Here is a 21,564-nt window from a genome sequence, read left to right on the forward strand (position 1 = left end):
CTCAAAGGTCCAAATTACGGATATGAGCACCATGGACAAGCGCCTCGTTGGGTCTGTCACTACCTTTGCTTTTTCCCTCCCCTTTAATCTCATCTTTAATTAAGCTTATGACACATCTTTATAAAACTGAATAAAATCGTCTGGTTTTAATAATTACTGAATAGAAGATATAATTCCAAGGGAGCGATTGACACTCTCAGGCTCCTACGACTCACTCTTAGCTGAATGAAATTGTCTGGGGATGCTAGAGATGTCCCGATAGTGAAAGGGTTGCTGTATGGGGTGTTTTGGCACATTAATTGCAGCTCACATACAGTAAATGATTGGTGAAGGTATCAGCCTATGTTTATCTATCTGTCTGTCTGTCTACCCATGTCTGTCTGTCTGTCTTTATCTCTTTCCATCTATCTATCTATCTATCTATCTATCTGTCTGTCTGTCTATCTTTCTGTTTGCCTGTCTATCCATCTCCATGTCTTTCTGTCTCAGTCTGTCTCTCTAACTATCTATCTGTCTGCCTGTCTGTCTATGTATCAATCTGTCTGTCTATCTGTCTGTCTGTCTACGTATCTATCTGTCTATCTATCTGTAGCCAGACGCCTTAATCTAGGAAAGGGTGGCCACAAGCGAACCGCCTCCATGTCACCTTGTCCTCCCCCATCATGCTACTCACTCTCCAACTCACAACCCCCTCTCTCATATACCTCTCCACCCCATCCATCATCATACAGTCTTACATAAAAGTGGCAGCTCTTGGAAATAAAACCCTAACTTTTGAACATTTCGGTGATAGTATTGAGGATGAGGGAGAGATTTTTACTCATTCACTAATTTACTTGATAGTTATATTATTTTAACTGGCAATAAATCATATGAAGGAGATACATTTATACAATGGAGTGGGTAATAACCGAACACTTGTGAGTTTTGGGCAACAGGGAGGTTGAAAGTAGCGGCACTGATAATTTTCGAAAGATCAGTACAATTCGCGTTTAAAATGGCTAAATATCGTGTGGAAATATCTTTGGCATAATATCAAATACTTGCTGAATCATGTTATGTTTCTATTCAGCCGTAAACATGGACTATAAGAGGCAATTTTTTAAAACACTGTGAAAAGATGGACAGTCTCGATATCCTTGCAATATCAGTATCTCTTAAAACTGTTTACTGTTCTACCCTTTCACGCGACGCCTCACTAACGATGAAGTCTTTTTTCGTCTTATTTTTGGTGTCCTCAAACGATTTTAAGGAATCTCTGGCACTGAAGGGTTAAGAAGGTCAGAAATCCCAAAGTTACGAAAGCTCATTCCAAGGCTAAGCTGAATTTTTGATGTGAACGAGAATTAAAAATGTACGTTGTCATAGAAGCACGATATTCAGTGTTTTTTCTTTTCATGGGATATTACGCGACAACAAAGTACATAGCAGTTCAAATGCTTTCACCATTATTATAAACTGCAGTGTCCCTTATACAGCGATGATACATAGAAATAATGAGAGTACTTTGTTCACTTCAGCGAGGCGAAAAATTACCCATCACCCCATTTTGTATTCCGAACTGTATTAGTATATTAAGACTAAAATATGATGCTAGTCACGAAGAAGTACTATGGAGAGGATGTGAATCCCTCGTACTGTCTCATTTTGCCACTGAACTACAGGAAATAAGCTACCCATTGGTAGATTAGAGTGAACGAACATTAGGTAATCCCTGTCCATTTTTCGTAACCTGGTGTGTACTGACCTACTAGTGTAGCGAACCTAACTTAAAAAGAAATACAATCCTTTTTTCGCAGTAGTCTACTTCTGCTGTCAAGAAATGTAAGAGAGCAGCACAGAAACCGCTTTATATGCCCAAAATTACAAGTTAGAAATTCCTCTAATACAAATCATCTGATCCTACTATTTAACTTCATTACGTGTCAAGTGGGGTTGGTGGAGGATTAGTGCCCCTCCCTGTAAAACAATTAACTCTAAGCCCTTGGCCACCCCGTGTGGGATACATGGCGTCTGGCAATGGATGGATGGATGGACGAGCAAGGGCGAAGCCCTCGCAAGCCTCTCGTCAAGTAGTGGCATTTTCTCACAAATGAACGGCCCGACCCAGCCCGACTGTAAAGCTTTTGAGAAGCTTATATCTTGGCAACCACAGGGCCGATCACTACTTTGCATCATATGATAGCCCAATTCTTTAAGATTTGTCTTTGACAGGTTTCATCACACCCACGTGATGCTGCACGTGACATGTGACACGCGCCAAGTGCAGCATGTCGAAAATCTTCAACAGAAGGCCACAGGTCTGACAGTTTGTCGTAAAGGCATGAAACTTGGTAGATAGATAATCATCAGTATACTCTAGGCATCCTCGGGGTGTAAGGCCACATTTCATTGCTTTTGGATTTAAGTGGCCTCGCTCGTACCTCTCCGACAAAGGCGTTTTACTGGTTTACTCACCATCAGCATCAGTCTATCAGTAAGCTACCAACACCGTCATCACCAACATCTTCACTAAACTTTTTACACACCCTGACATGATCATCACTTCTGATTACCATCTCATCCAACCCTAGCGTGATCCCAAGTAATTATCGCACCTTCCTCCATCACTTATCACCTGTGTTGTATGAGTTCCACGCTAAAAAACTTGTACCTGTCACATCTTCCGCCATCACCTGTGCTGAATAAATTCCACGCTAAAACACCTGTACTAATCACACCTTCTTCTATCACTTATTATTTGTGCTACATAAATTCCACGCCAAAACACCTGTGCTTATCGCACCTTCCTTCGTCACCTGTGTTATTTAATTTCTACGCTAAAACACCTGTACTAATCACACCTTCCCTCGTCACTTATCACCTGTGTTGTATAAATTCCACGCCAAAACAGCTGCAGCCACTGATCCCTGGCGTTACACTGATGATCACTAGGTATATTGCTCGTGGTCACCAGTTTAGTGTTTCAAGGTCTGTCTCGACATTCTTGCTCTTACCCCCTTAACTAAAAATTTATGAGAAGCAGCGAGGAGATAATATGGTGGGCTTACGTTCCAAATTGTATTATTATTATTATTATTATTATTATTTCATGGCAGCTGATAGGAGGGTCCAGTTTCTCAAGCGATGCTGATTTAGAAGCACATAATATAATTTGTGGTGTCAGAGTACACGCTTATTGTTTCATGATTGCACACACACACACACACACACACACACACACACACACACACACACACACACACTTAAGATCGAGCAGTAGTAGTTGCGGTGGTGGTGGTGGTGGAGGTATGTGACAAGGATAGTAATGGTTTCTTATCAATACGAGAGGTCATCGATCATGCTTATCTTGACAGCTGTACCCTATCTAACGGTTCTCGATGCCCACCTTTTTATATCATTTTCATTAATAACAGAACAGAGGAAGGAAAAACAAATGAATAAAAAATAATAATAATCCATGCACCAGATTACAGGTGTCCTCCATTCGAAAAAGTCTGTAACAGCTGGACTTGAACAGCTGTAGGTTGAAGTTTAGGGGGAAACAACTCTGGGGAAGCGAGTTCCAGAGAGATGCAGGTCGGGGAATAAAAGATTTCTGATAGGCGGAAGTTCTGCAATATGACAGTGTGACAGTCCAGTCATGAGCGCTACCAGATGCCCGTGTAGAACAGAGGAAGGCATGGAGAGGTGGCACGATGGATGCAACTTCATCTGAGCACCCTTATCAGCTTATCATGGGATGTGGGAAAACTGGAGAGAGAGAGAGAGAGAGAGAGAGAGAGAGAGAGAGAGAGAAGAAGCAAAGGAACGCCGCTCAAATGCCCATGTTCACTGGAAAATATTAATGATTCTGGTAATAGAACACAGCGATGAGGTGCATGTGCGTCAAAGAATACACAGAAAGTTAATGGGAAGCTTATTGTTACTGTTGCCATTGCAATTCTTTTTCTACGAATTGGGTAGGGGAAAAATGACAAAAAAAAAAAAAAGAAAAAAAAGAAAGAAAGAAAGAAAAGAAAGATCTACCAAGGGGAAGTGAATGAATATAGTGAAGTATTAATGTAACAAATGTTTTAAATTATTTCAAGGGCTGACACATGTTTTACTGCTGACTTGCTGACTGACTGACACACAAACACACAGACACAGACAAGCAGGGCAGTGGTACGGGGTTGATATCGCTTCTTTTTTTTTTTTTTTTTTGTCCGTTGGTGAAGGGCGTTGATAAGAGGTAGGGAAAAAGAAACTGAGGAACTGAGTGTTGAGAAGATAAAATAGGACATAATGACTGATAAGGTGTTTGTGATGAAGTGTTTGTGTTGAAGTGCCTGTGTTGAGATGCTAACAAGACGGGAGGTGGAAGAAACGAAGAGAGAGAAAGCGAGAGTTAAGCTGAAGCATGTTCTGTTTTGAAGTGTTAATGCTAAGGTGATATTGTGATGAAGCATTGAGGTGTTTGTGATGAAGTGCATTAGATTCTAAGGGTGTCTGCTGAGGTGGACGTGCTTGTGTTGAGAATGGGCGTCTGTGCTGAGCTGTTTGTGCTGAGATGCTGACGAGAGTAGAGCAGCAAGAATCCGCAGTAATTGACACAGATAACCCCCTCCACCCTTTTTTTTTGGCAATAAATGTCATCAGTGTCGGCTGCTGTGGAAAAAAAAAGAAAAGAAAAAGAAACAAAGGCGACAGGACTTCCGATGACAACCGTTCAAGGCTGTCCAGTGCCGTGACGCGCATGGTACTGTACGCTGAAATTTTTCCCTACTGGTAAGAGATAAGTTCAACGAGAAAGATAAGGTAGATAAAATCATTGGATGGACGGGTTCTAAGGTCACATAGCCATTAATTGCAGGTCTCACTTCACCAATAGCAGAAAATAAACGTACAATTATAAATATTCTAATTAATCTGAAACGGGACGATGGATTTTGGTGTGTATTGCTGAGGCTGGTATTTCTGAGTACATTATCCAGATCTCTACGTTCGGTGAATCTGAAATTAAATGGTGTTTCTCACAATGTTTCGTTCTCTCTAGTAAATGCGTCTGAGTGGCTTTGAAATTTTCCAGACCCATACGTTTGACTCATTTTAACTTGAACGATATTTCTCCCTTTGCGTCTATATTTTTGAATTGGGATATTTCGTAACGCCTGCTCCTCAGCGAATTATTTTGTCCATTGCACCTTGATAATAAAGCTATGCCGATAATAAAACTATATATCATTCTTTATAGTTAATTCTTGATACCTCCAAATGATTTTTTAAAGCTCAGAAGCCCTCGTAGTGAAGGAGTACTTGAAGGCTCTATCTGATCTCCAGCTCGAACTCTCCTCCCCCCTCCCCCCCAAAAAAAATGAATCAAACGAAACGAAAAAAAAAAAAATCCGCAAATAGAAAAAAATAGAATAAACAGTAACGTTAGTCGTTATACAGAAGGGGTTATTGAAAGAGGACGTACAGTGTGGGACAAAAGTTAGCCTGCTATTTCACTACCTGTTGAAGCTTAGGGCATGTCCATCATTCCCCTCCATCACATCAAAAAATCACCTATGGGCAGAAAACACACCAAGCCTCTCATAGTTTGGGTAGGCTATATTAGGCAGGAGAGGAAAGTTAGAGGCAGAAAAGGTGAAACAGGCGAATTTTTTGTTTGACTGTTCAATAAGCAGTACTTCAAAATCTTTCATCCTTTGTTTAGAAATATAACGTGCTATTGTTTTTTGCTCTGTACATTTTAGGTATGAACAGCACTTTCTCCTGGTAAGTTAACACCATGAACGATGCACCTATCATTTGGTTGAGTTATTGCTGACTTTGCTGCCGTTTTCTCTGCCAGTGTTGTTCAATTTTCAGGAGATACTCACCCATATTCTTGTCATAGGCATTCAGTTTCATACAAGAAGTCATCATTATATACAGCATTTTGTATCCCTTTTTTGCAGTTAAAGTGATAGTAAATTCTGGAAAGATTGGCTATTAAAGTTCCATTGGTACTATATCAAAGCAAATTTACTCCCCACCAGCTAACCTGCCCACAAAACCGCGCCCTTCCAGCCACAAACCGGGGCTCAGGGAAGATCAGTGTGAAATTTGCGAATAAAAATGAACAGGTTGTGTGAAAAAGATCAAAGTTTTATCTCTAAGCGGGAAAAACCCAGTGAGAGGCGACTGTTAGATGATGATGATGATGATGATGCTGAAGCCCATAGTAGACAATGCAACGACCCTGCATTCTTTTTCAGAGCACTTTTTTGTGACTAGTACCACATTCTATAGTGTTAATCTCTCCTTGTAGCTCAACATTTAAGACGGCGAGACGGCAGATTTAGGCCAAGTTAGAGTGAACAGAGTATAGCTGTGTGGGATGCCAATGGTCTCGCTAACGAAGGAACAACTAACGAGTATAATTCTGTGTTGCAGCGTTCCTTGCAGCAACGCCTGACCACTGGTGCACCGTGTCTGAGTTGCAAGGCCTCAACACCACCCTTGACCTGCGCAACATATCAATACCATGGTGGGTTCTCTGTCATCATCATCATCATCCTTCTCTTCGTCGTCGTCGTTGTCATTATCGTTATCATCACTGTCATCTTCTTTATCATCATATCTTCATCATCATTATCATCATCATCATCGTATTTTTATCATCAGTCATCTTCATCATCTTCATCATCACTGTCATGATCATCATCATCATCACACTTGATCTACGCAACATTTTTATACCATAGTGCGTTTGCTGTAATTCTCTTCGCCATGTCATTGTCTTTATCACCATCTTCTTCGTCATCGTCAACATCTTTATCACCATCTTCTTCGTCGTCGTCATTGTCATCATCATCATCGTCACCCTCACCCTCACCCTAACCCTCACCCTCACACCACACCCTCACCCTTATCCTAACCCTCACCCTCACCCAAACCCTCACCTTCACACCACACCCTCACCCTTATCCTAACCCTCACCCTCACACCCACATCCTCACCCTCACACCCACATCCTCACTCTCACACCACACCCTCACCCTTATCCTAACCCTCACCCCCACACCCACATCCTCACCCTCACACTCACACCCTCACCCTCACCCAAATCCTCACTCTCACGCTCTCACTCTCTCGCTTATCTCTTATCAGTAAATGGTCAGTATGAAGCCAATGATGTCCTTCGGTATTGGCGCTGCTTTTCCGTGTACTTTAATAGATAACAGGATACACTTCACATTATTAGGCTATACAAGGTCATCTACACTCCACAGGTACACTTACACCTATCTACACCTGTCTAGTACCGTACCTACCACTGTTAGTTGAAAAAAAACTAGGACTCATTTATTTTTTTAGCCTGTGATGAGTTATAAAAAAATCGCCTAATTTTAACATTTTTACTCGACCATGAAAAGCAAGTTAATATCCATTCGTCTTTTTTTCTAAGGGCAAGATTAAAAAGAACCCAATATTTTTTTTTCCGATAAATTAATCCCCACAGCAGTAAATTATAATAGTCTATAGATGGAATGAAAAGAAATATAGGCTTAAATATGCAGTGAAAGAGCAAAACAAAGGTGACTACACATTTTATTGACTGTGTCTTTACGAAAACCATCAAGGGAAGTAAGCTGATGATCTGCCATTAAATTTACCAGACTACGGCAGCCTAGCCACGGGTCCCTACACGTCGATAGCGGTAATATGGGACTATACTATTATTATTATCATTATTATTTACTACTATACTACTACTGCCACTACTGCTACTACTATTACAACAACAACTACTACTGCTACTGCTACTACTACTGTTGCTGTTATTACGTAGTGTGTTGTTATTATTGTATTTATTTTATTTTACTTCTTCCTTGTCATGGCCCGCAGGGAGAAGGGTGAGGACGGTGGGGGTGAGTTTGCGACGTGCGAGTACTACAACAGGAACTGGACGGGTTTAGTGGAGAGTGGAGCCCTTAGCGGCGACACCCTCCCTGACCTACCCACCAATGTGTCCACCACGACCTGCCACGACTGGACCTACGACCACTCCATCTACGAGAGCACCGTCGTGGAGGAGGTGAGGGGCTTTACCAGAGAGAGAGAGAGAGAGAGAGAGAAAGTTTGTTTTATTCTGACGAAGATCCGTAACCTTTTCAGCTAAGTTCATGGGTCAAGTGTAGTGATTTTGGCGAACTGGTTTGACTAGTAACTAAGGAGACTCATGCCTGCCTCATATCAGAGTCTTGTCGAATTTCATGCAACGTCGACTTAATATTCAATCTGCGAGAGTGGTCCATTTACTCTGACAAAAGCAAACTGACTACATTAACTCGTCATTTGCAGAAAAAAAAAGAAAAAAAGGAAGAGGTGTGTGTGTGTGTGTGTGTGTGTGTGTGTGTGTGTGTGTGTGTGTGTGTGTGTGTGTGTGTGCGCGCGCGTAGTAAGTCTTCTCAGCTGATGAAAATATGGAACTAGATTTTCCATTCCAGTCCTTTATTTAATTTTGTGTCTTATTTTTTTTCAGTTTTACTTTTTGTCTTCATATCTATTGCGTCGTCATTTCTTCTGTCTTGTTCTGTCTTTATTTTGTTCTGTTTGCATTACCTCTGTGCCTTCATTTCTTTACGTTTTTCTTAATAAATTTACTTAGTTCATTTTTCACATTACAGCTTAACATTCTCGTGTGTTCTATTTCCCTTCATTATCAACATCAATAACATACAAGATGATGCGGAATTTATAATACACAGAATAATTCGCTGAGGAAGAGGTGTTAGGAACTCTCAAAGGCAACTTAGAATTCCTTTAAAACGACTAAGATTTCCGCCAAAACATGGGCCACTTAAAGACAAGGGTCCGCTGCAATATCACGTAAGGTAAGAAAAAAAAATAGATGTGCTAAAAATATACTCAGAATAATTTAGTTATGGTAAAGATAATACGCATTTCTAGCAATAAGGAAATTTGGTGCTATGTCTGCTTTGATTTGTCTGCGTATTCATGTAGTGTAGTATCGGTATCAACCCTTTAAAACTTATCCACATATATCAAGTGTCACATTCCTGTCTTTTATCAGTGCAGTCAGGGCCATACTTACGTCCTGTCTATGCATACAGTGATGATTCCACCTCTCGCCTTTCACGTGGCGGGCAGGTGGCGTCATTCTTCGGATATACAGTCGTCCCTCAACCCTTTCCCTATCCCCGATATGAGGATGGTGGTCTGAAGAAGGGCAGCATCAATCTGTAGTCCACCCGGTTCATGTCCGGATGAGCCACAATAATAGCCACGAGCGAACCACATATTCTTGTATTTATTGATTCACCTGAGGAAATTAGGACACACCTGACCTCTGATGTCCATTAAACAATTATTTCTCGGATAACTCTTCCATCACAAAAGAGGCCGTAGTTCACATCGCCTGGTTTGGAAATTGATCGCTTTTTACACAGTGGTAATGAAGTGAACCTGTATTTACGTCCACATCTGTACCAGAACCCTAATTTCCCTCCCTTGTACCGGCAGTGGGACCTGGTATGCGAGAACAAATACCGCATGTCGCTGATCCAGTCCACCTACATGGCTGGTGTGCTGGCGGGGGCGCTTGTACTCAGCGAACTCTCCGACAAGTGAGTGACGACATGCACTTGGTACTCTAAACTTAGCGATTTATTCTTTCCACTGCTGAGCTTAATACGGTGCACATCTGAGCCGTATTTTGATGGATTAAGAAAGCCACTTAACACATCTAACTTCCAGCTTATTTTTATCTATAACACATGAATTCTTTGCTGTACAGTATATTATATTGCTGTACGATAGTTTAAACCTCGGCTTTATCTTCTTTACTGTACAAAATAAATATCGGTGGTAACCTTTGCTATAACCAATCTCTCTCTCTCTCTCTCAGGTACGGGCGTCGCACCATCTCTCTCATCTCCGCTGTGGGGTTCTTGGTGTGTTCGGTCAGTGTCGTCTTCGTCAGCCATTATGCATCATTCCTCATATTTAGATTCCTGGTCGCTGCTTTCGGCTCTGGCCTCTTCCTGCCAAACTTTGTCATTCGTGAGTTCAACACCCCTTCCCCATTGTACTTTCCCAGCATAGGAAAGAAGTAATTTTGGCTATCACTCTCCACCTGAAGAGAAGGTACCAGCATTGTAGATCTATCAGTTTCAAAGGAATTGGGTAATTTTCAGTTTTCGTGAAATGCTAAGATCAACGTGTTTACAAATTTATATACTTATTTATATATATAATTAGTTTTGCTTTATTGATGTCCTGCACTGTATGATCACACTATACAGACCCTGCGTACCCTTTCTGCATTATGTATGATCACCCTCCCTGTATGTTTTGCACCCTCCTCGTGGTCTCTGTAATAATCACCCTCCCTGTATACTATCTGTGCACCCTCCCTCTCCCCTGCAGTGATGGAGTGTGTTGGGCCTGAGGGTCGTACCATAATGGGGATGCTGTACCAAAACTTCTTCTCGGTGGGCTTCATGCTCCTGCCCGGCATCGCTTACCTGGTCAGCGAGTGGCGATACCTCCAGCTGGCCATCTCAGTCCCCAGTGTACTCCTACTCCTCTACTACTGGTCAGTTGATGGTACTGGATGCATTTTATACTCTTTCCACCTTAACTTGGCCTAAAATTGCCATCTCTGCTTCATAAACCTTGAGCTGTAACTGTAGATTAACACGAGAATATGGTGTTAGTTACAGTTTTACTCTTTAGTTTAACCTGTCATCTTGAATGCTGAGCTGTAACATGGAAAGGAGAATGAGTCGTAACATTATCTTTCTGCCACTGATCTACGTGAAATGAGCTGCGAAGCGATGAAAATCTGGGCCAAGTTAAGGTGAAAGAATTGTCGTTGTAAGAGACTGAGTGTTCTTAAGTATATGCTTCTTATTAAATATGGAATAGGGTATCAACTCTTAACTGTGACTATATTCTTACTTCGCGTTCTCTTCCCCTTGACCCGTCTTACCGCCATCTTAGGAGCCTTTCTAACACTTCTTCCATACTATAGATCATTCACTTTAACTTGGCCCACATTCTCATCCTTTTGTAGCTTATTTCACGTAGCTCAGTGGCAGATAAAGACAATGTTGTGGCTCTGTCTCCTTTCCGTAGCACTTCTTTGTGACTGGCATCATATTCTAGTGTTAACCTATTGTTATAACTCAGCGTTCAAGTTGGAGGGATGACAATATTGCGTCAGGATAAAGTTAACAGAGTATAGTTTGTTTTTCTAAATGGTTCGTTCGTATTTCTTTTAATATTTATGAAGGCAAAGTTGGTATTACGAAGACATAAGTAAACATACAGGAGAATAGGAAAGTGTAAAATGTCAAATAAATCGCTAGGGAAGAGTTGCTAGGGTACCTCCTTTAGCTGACAAGAACAAGGCCCTTCAAGTCTCTTTTGTGTTATAATTTGCTATGGGATATAAAATGTCTGGGTGCTCTCCAACTCAGTCTCTCTTGTTTCAAAGTTGGTAAGGGTATCTACAGTGTCTGGATGCTCTCCTAGTCAGTCTCGCTTGTGTTCTAGGTTGCCAAGGGATCTACAGTGTCTGGGTGCTCTTCTAGTCAGTCTTGCTTGTATTCCAGGTTGCTTCCGGAGTCCCCCCGTTGGCTGATGGTGCAGGGGCGACACGAAGAGGCGCTGAAGATTCTGAAAGACGTGGCTAAGGTCAACGGAGGGTCTCTTCCGCCACAGGAGGAACTGGATTCACTCATAGGCACCATCAATAAGGAGGTAGGAGGGGGCTGGGGGAGAACATGAAGAGATGGAGAGGGGGAAGAGGAAGAAAAGTGGAGAGAGGGAAGGCGAAGGGAGAGATGAAAAGCTGAATTCAGACATATGCACCATTAATAAGGAAGGTAGCCCCGGGGGGAAAGAGGGAGTAAGAAAGTGGAGAGATGGAGAGAGGAAAGAGGGAGAAAACTGGAGGGAGGGAAGGAGAAAAGGGAGATGAAGAGAGGCGAAATAGGAGGGAAGGCGAGGTAGGAAATTTAATGAACAGTACTCTCTCATAGGCACCAGTAGCAAGGAAATTAGGCAACAGGGAAGAAGAAGGGAGGGAGAACAGTGAAGAGAGGGAAAGCGTGGTGGAAGGAGAGAAAAAATGGAAGGATTGAGAGTAGATGGAGGGAAGGAGAGAAGCGAAGGAGGGAGGAAGAGAAGTGGAGGAGGGAGAGAGAAAGGGGAGACACGAGGGAACACCCAAGATACTGTGGGTCATGGTCAGAGGAGGTTAGTTAGAGAGGGAGGGAGAAAGGGAGGAAAAAGGAGAGAGAATAAAAAAAGGAGGAAAAGGGAAGGGATGAAAAAGTGGAAGGGAGAGGAGAGAAGTAATGGAAGCTAGATTTTCACAGACACCACTAAGTAGGAGTTCGGGGATGGAGGAAATGAAGAAGAGTGGAGAGGAGGGAAGGGAAGGAGGGAGAAATGTGAAGGAGGGAAGAAAGGGGGAAAGGAAAACTAAGTAGAGGAAGGAAGGAGTTAGGAAGGGATAGGAAGGAGAGGTGAGGAGGAAGGGAAAAGACTAGGAATGATACAATTTCGTTCATGGGCACCTTTACCCTTAGACCTTGGGAGACATCTCAGTGGCAAGAGTAAAATTGCCCATAAATATTTTAATGCAGTATGTTTGTATTTAAGGTTATCGTACAATACTTACCGTAGCAGCAAAATTCATAAGGGCCTTTGAATACCTCGCTATACTCTGTTCACTTTCACTTGGCTTAAAATTGCTACCTCTCCATCATGAATGTTGAGCTGTAGCAAGTCATTTACACAAGAGTATGGTGCTATTCACGTAAAAAGTTGTGGAAAGGATGTATAGCTTAGTATTGTCCTATTCTGCCTTTGATCTACAGGAAACAAGCTTCAAAAGGACTAGAATCTCCCCCAGGTTTAGGTATATGAACAACAGTCACCCACAGCCACTCTGTAATGTCCACTCACCATCTCAAGTTCATGCGAGTGGCGAGTTCTCGGTTACTTACATGAAACATACAAACGACACAAGATCACACTCACTGAAGGACGGATACAGTAGACCATGTTTATTCAGGCCATTCTGGAGGCTGTGCGTGACCCTTACCGACAAGAAAGAGATGATACAGTATAGGACAAGTGTCTCTTTGATCATATAGTTACCACCCAGAGTAGCAAATGGTTTCCTGGACTTCAAGCACTCATTTGGCAGGTCACTCAGTGTAGAGCAACCTGAAGCCAACACTATATCAAACAAGTGGATGGTGGGAATTCCTCACCTGTCACCTACTGTAACACCACTACCAGTATGAATGACCACACACTAGCTTTGATCATGCCATAAACTGGTGATGACGAACACTGTAATTAAACCAGATTATTGACAAAGGCAGATGCGCACTTTCAGGCGGAGGCGGACCAGGGGAGGAGTAAAAAACAGGAGGTAAGGTATGGGCAGCGTGTTTGTCCGTGCATGCTGACAGAAGATCAAGGCTCGCTCACCATTCAGGGCCCGACACTCTGAGGTCAAAATCAGATATAAGGCTGCACTCTAGGTGGAAAAGAGACTCCTTAGCACCTTTTCCTCATCGATTTAGTTTGGAAATTACACCTACCCTTCCCTTTTGTTACCTGTATGATCTTAGTATCGACATTATTTGCATCAGTAAAATACAAGTGGATGCTGAGATTTAATGTGCAGGATAAAATGGTAAGGAATGGTGCTAAGTAATCTCCAGAGCCACTCAAAACACAATCCTATGTCCTGTTCCAGCCTCACCGTGACAGGGCCCTAAGACTGCTTTCCCGGGGCGAGATGGGATTAACATGGATTCGCTTTCAGATGACACAAATAAAAATGGGAAAAAATATCTTGCATGAGTATTCTGAAGGAAGAGACCAGATCCATACACAGTGCACGGCTTACCCTACTAACGCATCGGTGGTCATGGGTGTTGTTATAAAAGACACAACGAAACACTGCAAGGCGCCTGTGTAACCCCCCATCTGGGCCTAATAACACGCATGCACGTTTATCTGCATGTCTTCTCCACTAACATGAGATCTGGGCACGTGTGGTTCTAAATATCATATCTATAAGTCAGTTATCATTGTCTCTATAATTACTGATATTGAAGGAAGCCCACATTATCATATCTGTTTTTTGTCTCATTAAGAAAATAATTATTCTTTATACTTTGCATATCACTTATACATATCTGTACGTCTCCTATTGTAACTGCTTTCACAATTTCGCATGTACACACATGTACTGTGTGTGTGTGTGTGTGTGTGTGTGTGTGTGTGTGTGTGTGTGTGTGTGTGTGTGTGTGTGTGTGTGTGTGTGTGTGTGTGTGTGTGTGTGTGTGTGTGTGTGTGTGTGTGTGTGTGTGTGTGTGTGTGTGTGTGTGTGTGTGTGTGTGTGTGTGTGTGTGTGTGTGTGTGTGTGTGTGTGTGTGTGTGTGTGTGTGTGTGTGTGTGTGTGTGTGTGTGTGTGTGTGTGTGTGTGTGTGTGTGTGTGTGTGTGTGTGTGTGTGTGTGTGTGTGTGTGTGTGTGTGTGTGTGTGTGTGTGTGTGTGTGTGTGTGTGTGTGTGTGTGTGTGTGTGTGTGTGTGTGTGTGTGTGTGTGTGTGTGTGTGTGTGTGTGTGTGTGTGTGTGTGTGTGTGTGTGTGTGTGTGTGTGTGTGTGTGTGTGTGTGTGTGTGTGTGTGTGTGTGTGTGTGTGTGTGTGTGTGTGTGTGTGTGTGTGTGTGTGTGTGTGTGTGTGTGTGTGTGTGTGTGTGTGTGTGTGTGTGTGTGTGTGTGTGTGTGTGTGTGTGTGTGTGTGTGTGTGTGTGTGTGTGTGTGTGTGTGTGTGTGTGCCAGATAACATTTTGAGCGCTGTAGTAAATACTCAGGGTTTTCGTTACATAGCAGCGTACTACATTTATAAACTAAAAGATATGTTAAACATGGACTAGCATGAAGGCACGAACTTTACTGCATAATTTAATATAATTTAAATAAATCATCTCACTATAAATTTAGCAGACAAGAGCAGTTTACCAAGCAAGGTCACTGTCTGAAACTCATGCACTGTCTACTTGCCACACTGGATTACTTACAGCTCGTTAGTTCCACCCTGACAGAGATCCCTAACCAGTTTCACCTCAGATGATGGTCAAGTGTAGTCAGACTGGAGGGTTGATTTGAATAGTAACTAAGGAGATTCATTCCTACCTCATAACTAAGGCTCATAGATGTTCATGGAGTCACAACTTCGTATTCAAAGTCGTAAAAGTGGCTCAGTATCGTCAGGTGAAGACAAACTGTTAATCAGACAGGTGAATGCAGCACCTACAGGGCGTGCATGGCAGCTTCTTGCAATACACATTTTATCTAACATTATATTTCTCTTGTGTACGAGGTCATAATACTCATATAAATATTCATGTGCTTTTTTGAGTTAGGTTGTAGGGATGAATGCAGTAGAATAATTAATATATGAAATTTATTATGATTTCTTTTTTGCAGTATATTGATAACTTTGTGTATTTTGCAATAACCTAATTTCTACAGTCAAAGCAGTTATTTTGAAGTCAGTACGGATTATAATACGGTAATAATTAACTTCATTCTAATACCATCGAATTTTAAAATGTTGTTAGCCTGTTATTTTATATTATAAGCGTACAGTAAAGTGAATCTCATCTCGTCTCCTATGTGGGAACTGTGGTTGAGATTATGATGATGATAATGATGTGATAATTATGATGATGATGATGATGATTTTTAATTGATAATCCCCAATCCACAGAGGGAAGAAAAGGGACCGGAGTCAAGCATGCTTCAGAAGTTCGTCAATTTCTTCAGAAGCATAGTAAGTGCCATTGAGTTACCACTTGACATTAACCCCCTGACTCCGGGTGACGTACTTCTCTCTTCCATCATCCGCCAGACGATTTTACTCAGCTCGGGAAAATTCTCTCGTATCCTAAGGAGTGTATTAAGCTTTTTCTAACCATCTCCAGTCTGTCCCAATCTGAATAAAATCCTTAGGAAATGGCAGGAGTATATTTGAAAGGACATCCCGGGTTCAGTAAGTTAAATGAGCCTAGTAGTTATGGCTGAGGGCACGAAGAAGGCTTAACCTATTGACTACACGAGAGTCATGAAGGCAGACAATACATATATATTTTTTTTCTGTCTCAGGCATCTCCTAACACACAACCCGGATTTGGTGGTGATATACCCTACTTACCTCCGTCCACCTACTAATCCTACCCCAAAACCCACTTCCGTCTCTTTTTCACTTCCTGCTCCTTTCTCACTCCCTGCCCCTCTCTCTCTCTCTCTCTCTATCTATCTATCTCTCTCTCTCTCACTCACCCCTCTCACTTTCACCCCTCTCCCCATGCCTCTGCCAGATCATCCTGCTCAGCACTCTTTCCAAGCAACGTCGGTGCCTGATCATCATCTTCCCGTGGTTCTTGGTCATCACAGTAATAGATAGACAGATAGACAGACAGATAGATAGACGGATATATTGATAGACAGATAGATAGATAGACAAATAGACAGACAGACAAATATGTGAACAGATGGATAAACCGCTGACTCTCCCTCATGTCTAACCCCCATCCCTTCGCCAGATCATCCTGCTCAGCACCCGTAACATGCGACGTCGGTGCCTGATCATCTTCTTCTCGTGGTTCGTGGTCAGCATGGTGTACTACGGCCTCACCTTCAGCGGCGGCAACATCAACGCGTCCCCATACCTCCTCGTCTTCCTGTCTGGCGCCGTTGAGATACCTTCTTATTTCCTCGTCTGTTGGACTCTTAAGAAGTGAGTGACACCTTTGACATTATTTCTAGATATTTAAGAAGTTAGTAGCACATTTGACATAATTTCTAGATATTTAAGACGTTAGCAGCACATTTAACATTATTTCTAGATATTTAAGAAGTTAGTAGCACCCTTGTCCTTCTTCCTAATCGATTAATTAGTTAGTTGCACCCATGATCACCTTCCTAGACCATTACGAAGTTAGTATCGCTCCTAACCTTATTCCTGGACCATCCCTAACTTTATTCCTTTACCGATAAGAAGTTAGTAGCGTCCTTAACCTTATTGCTAGAGATAATAAGTAGTCCAGTACGTTATTGGTAGAGTCTAAGTTTGTACCGTCCCTGACTTTATTGTAGAACCCTTAAGTTAGTGGCACCTTAACCCTATTGCACGATGGTTAAGGAAGTTAGTAGTGTCTCCAACGATATTATTAGAGTCTTAAGTTATTATTATCCCTTATCTCATTCCTGGAACCTTAAGTAGTTAGTAGCACTCTCAACCCTACTGGTAAACGGTGAAGGAAGATGGTACTGTCCCTAACTTTATAACTAGGCTTACAGTACAGTCCCTAACTTTATTTCGAGGCCATTAAGGAGTCAGTAACCTCCGTAACTTAACATTCTCATCTTATAACTGTCCTCTGTGTTTTTTTGTTTGGTATTCTCAACTTCCTGGCACCTTTTGTGGTTAAGATCCCTTCATAGGCTGTTTTCTCCTCTGCCGGACTCTCGGGAAATCAGTAACCTCTCCAACTCGCCTTGATGTGTCTCTGTCTGAAGTTATCTCTGCTTTGTTTTCTTCTAATAATCTCACCCTCATACTGGCTTTTACGGTGGAGCTTCAGGTGGCTTGGTGATCTTGCAAGTTCAGTCTTTTTCATATTTTCTTCCACTATTTACTGTGTTCCTCTAGCAAACAGTTACTAGATTCTTTTATTACATGAGCAGCCTCTTTCTCCAATTTATTTTAGTGTACCAACAGATTCAGTCACTGGTTCTTAGAGCTCAGAATTCTTACATAGTATATTAGAAACAAACTCTGTACACTTTCTCCTTACCTGGCCCAGATTTTCGTTGCTTTGCATTTTATTTCACGTGACTCAGAGGTATGAATGGATAATACTGTCCTTCTACATTACCTCCATAACACTTCCTCGTGACTTGTGCCATGGTCTGTGGCGTAGCCAGAGGGGTGGCTCGGGTGGCCCTGGCTACCCCTGAAATATGTCTGGCCGCCCCAGTGGTCTCCCTGGATTTGCCGGGGAATACCTCCGGGCCTCCCTGAAGGGCTTTCCTTGGGCCATCCCATAAGTGAGTTTGACCACCCCTTTGCCATCCCATTTTAAAAATCCTGGTTACGTCCTTGGCTATGTTCTCGGTACAGTCTCTTGTCACAGCTCAGCACTCAAAATGGAGAGACGGCAATTTTAAGCCAAGTAGAACTAAGAGTATAACGCTATCGTGCTGTCCCACAGGTTCGGGCGACGACTGAACCTGTGTGTATTGTTCATCATCTGTGGGACGGCCTGCCTCCTCATTCTCGCCGTGCCTAAAGGTGAGTCTCCAAGGAACAGAGGAAACTACCGCCAGTTTGTTTTCATCTGAAGCTGGGACATTTCGTAGCTTGAATGCTAAGTTGTGGGTGTGTGAAATGTGACGAGCCTTAGTTATCAGATAGGAATGAGTCTTCTTGGTTACTAGTCAAACTTATCCTTCAGTCAGATTACAACAGGCCATCAGCTGAACTGCAGAGTGCTAGGGATCTTCGCCAGGTGAAAACAACCGACTAAATAATGGAAATCAGTGTTGACATGGTTTCCACGGAGCTTGGCCATGCTAAGATTGTACTGTGGATGATGTAGAGACCTCTTCAGAAAGCTTCTCTCTCTTTCTGCCCGGAAGAATAACATTGGCCACGGGATTATTGATGTTTTTGAAATATTTTGAAATCAGTGTTTTTAAGTTCATCTTGAACATATCTGGCAGCATACTTCGGTTTCTACAGTGTTTCATTGGAGGCAAAGTTTAACTCTCGTTATTTTTTTTATGAAAGGAAGAAGGAACCAAAAGCCAGGAACCAGCAAGATTGTTCCCTCCAAGAAAAAACAAAAACAAGGCAATATAAATCCAAATTCAAGAACAGTGTCAAGGACGATATCACACTATATGTGACGGGACATGATATACGTAGTTGTAATGGAAATGAGCCTGGAAAAAAACTTCTTCTCACAGTACTCATTTCTACAGTACTAATGTTACTGCGGAAGAAACAGTTGTCCGCATTAATTCAGCACCACCTCTGCCACTCTTTACCCTGATGGCGGGCGAAGCAAAGTCCTTCCCCCTCCCCTCCTTTCCTCACATCCTTCATTGTTCCCCTTTACGAGAAAAATGAATAGGGTTGTTGCAGCATCAAAGCACACAACTTTGCATATCTTTTTATTGGGATATTTTTAACTACTGAGAACTGGGCTGGCTGTGTGAATCTTCCCTCCATTCGCACGTACAAATCTACTGTGACTAAAGGGAACACTGGCCACGTTATTTGGCAAATTCAACTCTTCTCCCTTCGCCGTGGCATAGATCTAGTCCAGCCTGATGCTATAACCCAGTTCTCTTCTTTCTCCCACTGGCAGATCTGGTGTGGTTAAATACAACGCTGGCCACGTTAGGTAAATTCTTCAACTCGGCCGCCTTCGCCGTCGCCTACATCTACTCCGCCGAGCTGGTCCCCACGGGCGTGAGAAATATCGCCGTCGGCACCTCGTCCATGTGTGCCAGGATCGGGTCGGCCATCGCACCCTTCATCGTCGATCTTCTGGTATGTAGTGACGAGGGAGGGAGGGAGAGTGAGGATGAGGTTTTCAGCATCGTTATCGTCATCGTCATCCGTCATATGCATTAGTAGCAATCCATCATCATCATCTTCATCATCATTATCATTATCGTCATCACAGTCATCGCTATCATTATTATTATCTGTACTTATCACTGTCGTAATCCGTCCATCAATTATCCAGCAACCATAAATCATGCGTCGTCCTTCCTCCGGTGACATCCATCAACCACAATCCACTGTCCATCCATCCATCCTTTATCCATGAGTCAGTGTTATCGTCATCCAGTATGCAGCATCCATCCGTCAATTAGTCATCCATCATCATCATCATCATCATCATCAAATACATGACTTGAATCATAATATCATTATTATCATCATCAAATACGTGGGTTTAATCATAATATTCATTGTCATCATCGTCATTATTATTTTTTTCAAATTAATACTGCCTTTTGGTAATATAAGCCTTGCGTTCGCTCAACTTGGCATCTTGTAGGATCAGATTATTTTAGTTAAGTCTCTAGGTAAGGAGCTTCCATATACTGTTAAAATTGTAGTTGGTTGTATGATGGCTGTTCGTTTCCTCCAAGAAGATTTTAGACACAGTTGGTCAGAGGGATTGTTTCAGTGTTCAGTGTGACAAAGCTGAGGGAAGACGTAAATATGGTAGAAGATGTGCTTAGTTTCTCAAGGGCGCTCGGTAACTGGCATTCTGGTCTAATAATGATAGGAAATAAGAGGTACTGACAAACCATACCTATAATTGTAACGCTGGTACAATTGAGAGGGAGGTGAAAAATAATAAATAGGGGTGCCACCTCCTACCCATACTTGTCAAAATATCTCTACACTAGTGCCACTGTAATCTGGCTGTGAATGTTGCTGCTTAGACACTGCCAACAGACACAGATCGCTCACTGATGACGTGTAAATGGCCTGCTCTTTTCACCTTATTTTGACCTTAATTTTTGTCCTTGTGGTCCTTATTTCACCTAGGTCATTGACAAAAAGGAAAATGCTACGCTTCTATATCCTTTCCATAGCACTTCTTGGTGGGCAGGTTTATATTTTAGTGTTAATATGTTGCTACAGCTCGGCTTTCAAAATGGAAAGGCGGCATGTTTAGGTAAGGTGGAAAAAAAAAATATAGAAGCTTGCCCATATCATGTTTATGCAAGCCGACCACTACAATACATTACATACATACTTGCTTACTCTAGTCCCTCCTTTTCTCCACGCTAGGGTGACCTCCACTACGCCGTGCCCTCCACAGTGTTCGGTCTGCTCTCACTCACTGCGGGGCTCCTGGCTTTGCTGCTGCCAGAGACTGGAAAAATCCGACTGCCAGAAACGGTGGAAGACGTTGAAGCGCTGCCTCGGTAGGCTTGACTGACGACGGGGGAGGAGGAGGAGATCGCGGCCACCTCTCCGAAGACCCTCCTTACCGCCTTCAGCCCGAGGACGTCATCATTATTATTATTATTATTATTATTATTATTATTATTATTATTATTATTATCATTGTTATTATTATTATTATTATTATTATTATTATTATTACTACAGAGAGACGTCTTTTTTCAGTTTAGAATATTCCTCTTGTAATGAAGGGCATAGGTGAAGGCTATATCTAACTCCTTCATTTCGGGAAGTCTCCCCAGGCTGAGCAAATTAGTCTGGCGGCAGCATCAACAGAATATGAAAGAGCGTCATCAGACAGAAGTGGCTGACCCCCGCGCTCGCAGGAAATTTATTATTGTTAAGCATCGCCATATAAATGGCACAGCTTGTTGTTTTGGTCAGCATTAGTGTTAGTAGTAGTAGTATTTTTCTTTGCATTATTTTTCCTCAATCTTGGTGCAATTACACATGAAGGTACCCGAGGGTAACCT

General features: G+C 42.3%; 1 protein-coding gene across 1 annotated transcript in view; it reads left to right on the forward strand.

Moving 5' to 3' along the window:
* Window positions 1-21,055, forward strand: part of LOC145400229 (organic cation transporter protein-like) — a 46,059-nt gene extending 25,004 nt beyond the window's left edge. Inside the window, exons 2-12 of the mRNA XM_080272743.1 lie at window positions 6,424-6,517; window positions 7,879-8,068; window positions 9,517-9,620; window positions 9,902-10,056; window positions 10,423-10,591; window positions 11,613-11,760; window positions 15,800-15,862; window positions 16,635-16,828; window positions 18,306-18,385; window positions 19,467-19,651; window positions 20,915-21,055. Of these exons, the coding sequence (XP_080128869.1) occupies window positions 6,424-6,517; window positions 7,879-8,068; window positions 9,517-9,620; window positions 9,902-10,056; window positions 10,423-10,591; window positions 11,613-11,760; window positions 15,800-15,862; window positions 16,635-16,828; window positions 18,306-18,385; window positions 19,467-19,651; window positions 20,915-21,055 (1,523 nt within the window). The remainder of the gene's footprint in view (window positions 1-6,423; window positions 6,518-7,878; window positions 8,069-9,516; window positions 9,621-9,901; window positions 10,057-10,422; window positions 10,592-11,612; window positions 11,761-15,799; window positions 15,863-16,634; window positions 16,829-18,305; window positions 18,386-19,466; window positions 19,652-20,914) is intronic.
* Window positions 21,056-21,564: the final 509 nt, after the last annotated feature.

The sequence above is a fragment of the Coenobita brevimanus genome, chromosome 51 (genome assembly GCF_032717465.1).
Source record: "Coenobita brevimanus isolate Jiangsu-jjx chromosome 51, ASM3271746v2, whole genome shotgun sequence".
Classification (NCBI taxonomy): domain Eukaryota; kingdom Metazoa; phylum Arthropoda; class Malacostraca; order Decapoda; family Coenobitidae; genus Coenobita; species Coenobita brevimanus.